This window comes from Oncorhynchus masou, unplaced genomic scaffold, assembly GCF_036934945.1.
Source record: "Oncorhynchus masou masou isolate Uvic2021 unplaced genomic scaffold, UVic_Omas_1.1 unplaced_scaffold_1914, whole genome shotgun sequence".
In the NCBI taxonomy this organism is placed as follows: Eukaryota; Metazoa; Chordata; class Actinopteri; order Salmoniformes; family Salmonidae; genus Oncorhynchus; species Oncorhynchus masou.
This window is the reverse complement of record NW_027008412.1, coordinates 9,669-20,000: the sequence shown is the minus strand read 5'-3', so window position 1 is coordinate 20,000 and position 10,332 is coordinate 9,669. Positions and strand designations below refer to the sequence as shown.

The window sequence follows — 10,332 nt, the reverse complement described above, 5'->3', positions numbered from 1 at the left end:
TAGGAGGGTGACCTCTGTAGTAGTCTGGTCTGGTATGTAGTCAGGGTTAGGAGGGTTACCTCTGTAGTAGTCTGGTCTGGTATGTAGTCAGGGTTAGGAGGGTTACCTCTGTAGTAGTCTGGTCCAGGGTGGTCTGGTATGTAGTCAGGGTTAGGAGGGTTACCTCTGTAGTAGTCTGGTCTGGTATGTAGTCAGGGTTAGGAGGGTTACCTCTGTAGTAGTCTGGTCTGGTATGTAGTCAGGGTTAGGAGGGTTACCTCTGTAGTAGTCTGGTCCAGGGTGGTCTGGTCTGTAGTCAGGGTTAGGAGGGTTACCTCTGTAGTAGTCTGGTCTGGTATGTAGTCAGGGTTAGGAGGGTTACCTCTGTAGTAGTCTGGTCTGGTATGTAGTCAGGGTTAGGAGGGTGACCTCTGTAGTCGTCTGGTCTGGTATGTAGTCAGGGTTAGGAGGGTGACCTCTGTAGTAGTCTGGTCCAGGGTGGTCTGGTCTGTAGTCAGGGTTAGGAGGGTTACCTCTGTAGTAGTCTGGTCTGGTATGTAGTCAGGGTTAGGAGGGTTACCTCTGTAGTAGTCTGGTCTGGTATGTAGTCAGGGTTAGGAGGGTTACCTCTGTAGTAGTCTGGTCCAGGGTGGTCTGGTCTGTAGTCAGGGTTAGGAGGGTTACCTCTGTAGTAGTCTGGTCTGGTATGTAGTCAGGGTTAGGAGGGTTACCTCTGTAGTAGTCTGGTCTGGTATGTAGTCAGGGTTAGGAGGGTTACCTCTGTAGTAGTCTGGTCTGGTATGTAGTCAGGGTTAGGAGGGTTACCTCTGTAGTAGTCTGGTCTGGTATGTAGTCAGGGTTAGGAGGGTGACCTCTGTAGTAGTCTGGTCTGGTATGTAGTCAGGGTTAGGAGGGTTACCTCTGTAGTAGTCTGGTCTGGTATGTAGTCAGGGTTAGGAGGGTTACCTCTGTAGTAGTCTGGTCCAGGGTGGTCTGGTATGTAGTCAGGGTTAGGAGGGTTACCTCTGTAGTAGTCTGGTCTGGTATGTAGTCAGGGTTAGGAGGGTTACCTCTGTAGTAGTCTGGTCCAGGGTGGTCTGGTATGTAGTCAGGGCTGTCCCCAGCATGTTCATGACAGTAGAGGGGCTGTGCTTTCTTCCCTCTCCAACTGGCTCTTCTTCACATAGGAGAGAAAGGACATCGTTTTATACCGCAAAGAGCTAAATATCAGAAACCGAATTAGAATCTCAGTGTGATTTCATCAGGAACGTTTCTTCAACAATGTGAGGATATGAGGCAAGTGAGGGTTATGGTCAGTACAGTGAGGGTTATGGTCAGTACAGTGAGGGTTATGGTCAGTACAGTGAGGGTTATGGTCAGTACAGTGAGGGTTATGGTCAGTACAGTGAGGGTTATGGTCAGTACAGTGAGGGTTGTGGTCAGTACAGTGATGGTTATGGTCAGTACAGTGAGGGTTATGGTCAGTACAGTGAGGGTTGTGGTCAGTACAGTGAGGGTTGTGGTCAGTACAGTGAGGGTTATGGTCAGTACAGTGAGGGTTGTGGTCAGTACAGTGAGGGTTGTGGTCAGTACAGTGAGGGTTATGGTCAGTACAGTGAGGGTTATGGTCAGTACAGTGAGGGTTGTGGTCAGTACAGTGAGGGTTATGGTTATGGTCAGTACAGTGAGGGTTATGGTCAGTACAGTGAGGGTTATGGTAAGTTCTGTGAGGGCTATGGTCAGTACAGTGAGGGTTATGGTCAGTACAGTGAGGGCTATGGTCAGTACAGTGAGGGTTATGGTTATGGTCAGTACAGTGAGGGTTATGGTCAGTACAGTGAGGGTTATGGTCAGTACAGTGAGGGTCATGGTCAGTACAGTGAGGGTTATGGTCAGTACAGTGAGGGTTGTGGTCAGTACAGTGAGGGTTATGGTCAGTACAGTGAGGGTTGTGGTCAGTACAGTGAGGGTTATGGTCAGTACAGTGAGGGTTATGGTCAGTACAGTGAGGGTTATGGTCAGTACAGTGAGGGTTATGGTCAGTACAGTGAGGGTTGTGGTCAGTACAGTGAGGATTGTGGTCAGTACAGTGAGGGTTATGGTCAGTTCAGTGAGGGTTATGGTCAGTACAGTGAGGGTTATGGTCAGTTCAGTGAGGGTTATGGTCAGTACAGTGAGTGCTATGGTAAGTTCTGTGAGGGTTATGGTTATGGTCAGTACAGTGAGGGTTGTGGTCAGTTCTGTGAGGGTTATGGTCAGTTTAGTGATGGTTGTGGTCAGTACAGTGAGGGTTATGGTCAGTTCTGTGAGGGTCATGGTCAGTTCAGTGAGGGTCATGGTCAGTACAGTGAGGGTTATGGTTATGGTCAGTACAGTGAGGGTGATGGTCCGTTCTGTGAAGGTTATGGTCAGTACAGTGAGGGTGATGGTCCGTTCTGTGAAGGTTATGGTCAGTACAGTGAGGGTGATGGTCAGTTCTGTGAAGGTTATGGTCAGTACAGTGAGGGTGACGGTCCGTTCTGTGAAGGTTATGGTCAGTACAGTGAGGGTGATGGTCCATTCTGTGAGGGTTATGGTCAGTACAGTGAGGGTGATGGTCCATTCTGTGAGGGTTATGGTCAGTACAGTGAGGGTGATGGTCCGTTCTGTGAAGCTTATGGTCAGTACAGTGAGGGTGATGGTCCGTTCTGTGAGGGTGATGGTCCGTTCTGCACCATGTTTTAGCTTTTCTACAACACACATACTGACACTAACCTGTGGTGAGTTGTCCTACAACGGTGTGTAGTTGCAGTAGCTGTTGTAACTCTCTAAGATAGCTCTCAAATTCCTCCTCCAGCAACACCTGACGCTTACGAGCCTAAACACAGAGAGACACAGAGACAGAGACAGAAAGAGAGAGAGAGAGAGAGAGAGAGAGAGAGAGGAGAGGCAGAGAAAGAGAGAGAGAGCAGAGAAAGAGACAGAGAGAGAGAGAGAGCAGAGAAATAGAGAGGGAGGGCAGAAACAGAGAGAGCAGAGAGAGAGAGAGCAGAGAAAGAGAGAGAGAGAGAGCAGAGAAAGAGAGAGAGAGAGAGAGAGAGAGAGAGAGAGAGCAGAGAGAGAGAGAGCAGAGAGAGAGAGAGAGAGAGAGAGAGGGAGAGAGAGAGAGAGGGAGAGCAGAGAGATAGAGAAAGAGAGAGAGATAGAAAGCAGAGAGATAGAGAGCATAGACGGAGAGAGAGAGAGAGAGAGAGAGAGAGAGAGCAGAGAAAGAGAGAACAGAGACAGAGAGAGAGCAGAGAGAGAGAGAGAGAGCAGAGAGACAGAAAGAGAGAGAGCGAGAGCAGAGAGACAGAGCAGAGACAGAGCAGAGAGAGAGAGAGAGAGAGAGAGAGCAGAGAGACAGCAGAGAGACAGAGAAAGAGAGCAGAGACAGAGAGAGCAGAGAAGAGAGAGGGAGAGAGAGCAGAGAAAGAGAGAGAGAGAGAGAGCAGAGAAAGAGAGAGAGAGAGAGGCAGACAGACAGACAGACAGAGAGCAGAGAGACAGAGAAAAAAAACACCTGCCACTTACAATCCTTCAGACACACTTGTGGTTCTTTGAGTTGTCATTCCCCTCCCCGTGTGTGTGTGTGTGTGTGTGTGTGTGTGTGTGTGTGTGTGTGTGTGTGTGTGTGTGTGTGTGTGTGTGTGTGTGTGTGTGTGTGTGTGTGTGTGTGTGTGTGTGTGTGTGTGTGTGTGTGTGTGTGTGTGTGTGTGTGTGTGTGTGTGTGTGTGTGTGTGTGTGTGTGTGTGTGTGTGTGTGTGTGTGTGTGTGTGTGTGTGTGTGTAGTGTGTGAATCCTCCTACCATGTCCAGCTGTGTCAGGCTGTGCGTGTGTAGCGTGTGTAGTTCCTGTAGTTGGTCTCGGACTTGTGATGCAGTTCTTCTCTCCTTCTCCACCGCTGCACTCAACTCTGCCTTAGAGCTCAGGTAGTCCTTCTCCAGCCTTCACACCACAACACAATGTTAACCTCATCCACAGGTATCACTACAATAAACAGTACCAATCAAAGGTTTGGACACGTCAACTCATTCAATGGTTTTTTTTTTTTTTACTATTTTCTGCATCATAGAATAATAGTGAAGACATCAAAACTATGAAATAACACATATGGAATCATGTAGTAACCAAAAAGTGTTAAACAAATCAAAATATATTTTAGATTCTTCAAAGTAGCCACCCTTCGCCTTGATGACAGATTCGCACACTCTTGGCATTCTCTCAACCAGCTTCACCTGGAATGCTTTTCCAACAGTCTTGAAGGAGTTCCCACATTTATTTATTTTTTTAACCTTTATTTTACTAGGCAAGTCAGTTAAGAACAAATTCTTATTTTCAATGACGTCCTAGGAACAGTGGGTTAACTGCCTGTTCAGGGGCAGAACGACAGATTTTGTACCTTTCGGTTACTAGTCCAATGATTGGTTTTCCGACTGCACTTGAAGAAACTTTCAACGTTCTTGAAATTTTCCAGATTGACCTTTTATGTCTTGAAGTAATGATGGACTGTCGTTTCTCTTCACTTATTTGAGCTGTTCTTGCCATAATATGGACTTGGTCTTTTACCAAATAGGGCTGTCTTATGTATACCAACCCTACCTTGTCACAACACAACTGATTGGCTCAAACACATTAAGAAGAAAAGAAATTCCACAAATTAACTTTTAACAAGGCACACCTGTTAATTGAAATGCATTCCGGGTGACTACCTCATGAAGCTGGTTGAGAGAATGTCAAGAGTGTGCAAAGCTGTCATCAAGGCAAAGGGTGGACATTTATGATTCCACATGTGTTATTTAAGGCTCCCGAATGGCGCATCTGTCTAAGGCATCTCAGTGCTTGAAGCATCACTACAGACACCCTGGTTTGATTCCAGGCTGTATCACAACCGGCCATGATTGGGAGTCCCATAGGGCGGCGCACAATTGGCCCAGCGTCGTCCGGGTTTGGGGAGGGTTTGGCCGGTGTAGGCCGTCATTGTAAATAATAATTTATTCTTAACTGACTTGCCTAGTTAAATAAAGGTTACATTAAAATAATTAATAGTTTTGATTTGTCTTCATTATTATTTTGCAATGTGGAAAAATAGTAAAAATAAAGATAAACCCATGAATGAGTAGGTGTGTCCAAACTTCTGACTGTATACCCAGACTGCACTAGAAAAATAATCGGGTGCCATTTTGGATGGACACTTACTGTGCCAGTCTGCCAGTAGAGTCCCGTGCCCTGTCTCTCTCTATGCTGTAGGCTCGCTCCACCTACAGTATAATACAACAATACAACCTTATTGTCTATATGTCACGTTCGTCGTATGGAGGCGACCAAGGCGCAGCGTAAAATGAATACATATTTTTAATAAAGACGAAGAACACTTAACAAACGATACAAAAACAACAAACCGAATGTGAAGCTATAATAATACTAGTGCAGACACAGACAACTAGACAAAGACAATAAAAATACCCAAAGAAGATGGCTGCCTAAATATGGTTCCCAATCAGAGACAACGATAAACAGCTGCCTCTGATTGAGAACCAATCTAGGCAACCACAGACATACATAAACACCTAGATGGTAAACAACCCCATAAACCTACAAAACCCCTAGACAGTACAACAACACATACATCACCCATGTCACACCCTGACCTAACCAAAACAATAAAGAAAACAAAGAATACTCAGGTCAGGGTGTGACACTTGACAGTGAACAATGACGGAGAGCACGTTGTGGGGTTAAGGGCCTTGCTCAAGAGGACAACGGTAAGGTCCATCTCCTTAGCCTGGGTTTACCCACCTCTCTGAACTGTTGTTTGACCATGTCCAGACTGGACACGGCTTCAGCCTGGCTACACTTCTCCACCTGTAGAGCTGCCTCCAGGTCACGGATACGCAGCTGGGGGAAAGAGAGGGCGGAGAGAGGGGGAGAGAGAGAGAGAGAGAGAGAGAGAGGGAGAGCAGAGAGAGAGAGAGGAGAGATGGGGGAGAGAGAGAGGGAGAGCAGAGAGAGAGAGCAGAGAGAGAGAGAGCAGAGAGAGAGAGAGAGGAGAGATGGGGGAGAGAGAGAGGGAGAGCAGAGAGAGGAGGCAGGGAGTGAGAAGAGAGAAAAGGAGAGCAGAGCAGAGAGACAGAGACAGAGAGAGAGAGAGAGAGAGAGAGAGAGAGAGAGGAGAGATGGGGGAGAGAGAGAGAGCAGAGAGAGAGAGCAGAGAGAGAGGGAGAGCAGAGAGAGAGAGAGCAGACAGAGAGACAGAGGAGAGATGGGGGAGAGAGAGAGGGAGGCAGGGAGTGAGAAGAGAAAAAGGAGAGCAGAGAGACAGAGAGAGAGAGAGAGAGAGGGAGGGATAATAGATAGTTTATTGTACATTTGTTTAGAACAGAAACAGTCTTCTGCATTCTTCCCAAGCCCAGTCAAACACACTGAGAGGCCCAGGGATAGAGGCCCAGGGTTTAGCTAGGGGTCAGCTAGGGGGTCAGCTACAGGGTCAGCTACAGGGTCAGCTACAGGGTCAGCTACAGGGTGAGCTGCGGGGTTCAGCTACAGGGTGAGCTGCGGGGTTCAGCTACGGGTTCAGCTACAGGGTCAGCTACAGGGTCAGCTACAGGGTCAGCTACAGGGTGAGCTGCGGAGTTCAGCTACAGGGTGAGCTACAGGGTGAGCTGCGGGGGTTCAGCTACAGGGTTCAGCTACAGGGTCAGCTACAGGGTCAGCTAAAGGGTCAGCTACAGGGTTCAGCTTCAGGGTGAGCTGCGGGGTTCAGCTACGGGGTTCAGCTACAGGGTCAGCTACAGGGTCAGCTACAGGGTCAGCTACAGGGTGAGCTGCGGGGTTCAGCTACAGGGTTCAGCTACAGGGTCAGCTACAGGGTGAGCTACAGGGTTAGCTGCGGGGTTCAGCTACGGGGTTCAGCTACAGGGTCAGCTACAGGGTCAGCTTCAGGGTCAGCTTCAGGGTCAGCTATGGGTCAGCTACAGAGTCAGCTACAGGGTCAGAGGCCCAGTGTCAGCTACAGGGTCAGCTTCAGGGTCAGCTTCAGGGTCAGCTACAGAGTCAGCTACAGGGTCAGAGGCCCAGGGTCAGCTACAGGGTCAGCTACAGGGTCAGCTTCAGGGTCAGCTTCAGGGTCAGCTACAGAGTCAGCTACAGGGTCAGAGGCCCAGGGTCAGCTACAGGGTCAGCTTCAGGGTCAGCTACAGGGTCAGAGGCCCAGGGTCAGCTACAGGGTCAGCTTCAGGGTCAGCTATGGGTCAGCTTCAGGGTCAGCTACAGGGTCAGCTTCAGGGTCAGAGGCCCAGGGTCAGCTACAGGATCAGCTATGGGTCAGCTACAGGGTCAGCTACAGGGTCAGCGGCCCAGGGTCAGCTACAGGGTCAGAGGCCCAGGGTCAGCTACAGAGTCAGAGGCCCAGGGTCAGCTACAGGGTCAGCTAGAGTCAGCTACAGGGTCAGCTATGGGTCAGCTACAGAGTCAGCTATGGGTCAGCTACAGAGTCAGCTACAGGGTCAGAGGCCCAGGGTCAGCTACAGGGTCAGCTACAGGGTCAGAGGCCCAGGGTCAGCTACAGAGTCAGCTACAGGGTCAGAGGCCCAGGGTCAGCTACAGGGTCAGCTACAGGGTCAGCTACAGAGTCAGCTACAGAGTCAGCTACAGAGTCAGCTACAGGGTCAGAGGCCCAGGGTCAGCTACAGAGTCAGCTACAGGGTCAGCTATGGGTCAGCTACAGAGTCAGCTATGGGTCAGCTACAGAGTCAGCTATGGGTCAGCTACAGAGTCAGCTACAGGGTCAGCTACAGGGTCAACTACAGGGTCAGCTACAGAGTCAGAGGCCCAGGGTCAGCTACAGGGTCAGCTACAGGGTCAGCTACAGGGTCAGCTACAGGGTCAGCTACAGAGTCAGCTACAGGGTCAGCTACAGGGTTCAGCTCCGGTGCGGCTGGACTCTGGTTGGTGTTAAGCTCTTTGATAAAGAGCACAACGGCAGTGGAAGGTGGTAATGATCTGAAACCAGCAGCTGCTTCAGTCCCTACTGTTTTAGTCACCCAAAATCTGGGTCTAGTGCCCACGACACGTTACACAGAATACACATTAAAGAGGTGTGTGTTTTACCTGTATGATCTCAGAGTTGAATTTAGACTCCAGGTGAGCAGCTCTCTCAGACTCTATGTTGGTTTCTAGAGTCTTGACTCTCTGTAGGGCGGTCTGAGGAACACACAAACACACTCTATTTGAAATCTCTAGGTTGGTTTCTAGAGTCTTGACTCTCTAGGATGGTTCTATGTTGGTCTCTAGAGTGTTGACTCTCTAGGATGGTTCTATGTTGGTTTCTAGAGTGTTGACTCTCTGTAGGGTGGTTATATGTTGGTTTCTAGAGTGTTGACTCTCTCTCAAGGAATACCTAGGATAGGATAAAGTAATCCTTCTCACCCCCCCCTTAAATGATTTAGATGCACTATTGTAAAGTGGCTGTTCCACTGATGTCAGAAGGTGAATTCACCAATTTGTAAGTCGCTCTGGATAAGAGCGTCTGCTAAATGACTTAAATGTGTAAATGTGTAATGTTGGTTTCTAGAGTGTTGACTCTCTATAGGATGGTTCTATGTTGGTTTCTAGAGTGTTGACTCTCTCTAGGATGGTTCTATGTTGGTTTCTAGATTGTTGAGTCTCTGTAGGATGGTTCTATGTTGGTTTCTAGATTGTTGACTCTCTGTAGGATGGTTCTATGTTGGTTTCTATAGTATTGACTCTCTAGGGTGGTTCTATGTTGGTTTCTATTGTATTGACTCTCTAGGGTGGTTCTATGTTGGTTTCTAGAGTGTTGACTTCCTCTCGGGTGGTTCTATGTTGGTTTCTAGAGTATTGACTCTATGATGGTTCTATGTTGGTTTCTAGAGTGTTGACTCTCTGTAGGATGGTTCTATGTTGGTTTCTAGGGCGTTGCCTCTGTAGGGTGGTTCTATGTTGGTTTCTAGAGTGTTGACTCTCTGTAGGATGGTTCTATGTTGGTTTCTAGAGTGTTCACTCTCTGTAAGGTGGTTCTATGTTGGTTTCTAGAGTGTTGACTCTCTAGGATGGTTCTATGTTGGTTTCTAGAGTGTTGACTCTCTGTAGGATGGTTCTATGTTGGTTTCTATAGTATTGACTCTCTAGGATGGTTCTATGTTGGTTTCTATAGTATTGACTCTCTAGGATGGTTCTATGTTGGTTTCTAGAGTGTTGACTCTCTGTAGGATGGTTCTATGTTGGTTTCTATAGTATTGACTCTCTAGGATGGTTCTATGTTGGTTTCTAGAGTGTTGACTCTCTGTAGGATGGTTCTATGTTGGTTTCTAGAGTGTTGACTCTCTAGGACGGTTCTGTCGGTTTCTCCCTCCCTCACCTCTAGTTCTTTCTTCATTCTCTCCTCTCTCTCTGTGATGTAGCCCAGTTCGCTGGTCTGACGTCGTAGTGCCTCCCGTCTCTCTCCCTCTCTCTGCACCTCCCCCATCCTCTTCTTCAGCTCCTGCAGAGTCTCCTCCTGATCCTGGGGGTGAGGGAGGGAGAGGAGAGGGAGGAAGAAGTGGGAGAACGGGACAGAGGGGGTGAGGGGAGGAAGAAGTGGGAGAAGTGTGAGAACGGGACAGAGGGGGTTAACAAAGGGTTAATATTCAACAACAACAACAAATTCTCATTGTGATTGTTTTGATCGAAGCCCACCAAATGAATGTATTTTACTGTGTCCTGTTTGCCTTCTGAATGCCCACTAGAGGGCAGTCCAGCTGCATCTTAAATGAATGTATTTTACTGAATGCCCACTAGAGGGCAGTCCAGCTGCATCTTAAATGAATGTATTTTACTGAATGCCCACTAGAGGGCAGTCCAGCTGCATCTTAAATGAATGTATTTTACTGAATGCCCACTAGAGGGCAGTCCAGCTGCATCTTAAATGAATGTATTTTACTGAATGCCCACTAGAGGGCAGTCCAGCTGCATCTTAAATGAATGTATTTTACTGAATGCCCACTAGAGGGCAGTCCAGCTGCATCTTAACACTGAACTACCAGGAGTCGTCACTGACCGGAATGTATGTGACGTGGTGTGTGTTACCTACAGCAGGGTGTGTTACCTATAGCAGGGTGTGTGTGTTACCCACAGCAGGGTGTGTGTTACCTATAGCAGTGTGTGTGTGTTCCCTACAGCAGGGTGTGTGTTCCCTACAGCAGGGTGTGTGTTCCCTACAGCAGGGTGTGTGTGTTACCCACAGCAGGGTGTGTGTGTTACCCACAGCAGGGTGTGTGTTACCTACAGCAGGGTGTGTGTTCCCTACAGCAGGGTGTGTGTTCCCTACAGCAGGGT

At 48.4% G+C, this 10,332-nt stretch overlaps 1 protein-coding gene across 1 annotated transcript in view; it reads right to left on the bottom strand.

The window, feature by feature from the left end:
- Positions 1-9,761, bottom strand: part of LOC135532574 (coiled-coil domain-containing protein 171-like) — a gene marked incomplete at its 3' end in the record, with an annotated part of 56,438 nt that extends 46,677 nt beyond the window's left edge. The window contains 8 exon segments of the mRNA XM_064960054.1: positions 1,050-1,156; positions 2,734-2,836; positions 3,807-3,945; positions 5,197-5,258; positions 5,797-5,895; positions 8,107-8,199; positions 9,377-9,520; positions 9,726-9,761. Coding sequence (XP_064816126.1) covers positions 1,050-1,156; positions 2,734-2,836; positions 3,807-3,945; positions 5,197-5,258; positions 5,797-5,895; positions 8,107-8,199; positions 9,377-9,520; positions 9,726-9,761 — 783 coding nt within the window.
- Between the last annotated feature and the right edge of the window lie 571 nt (positions 9,762-10,332).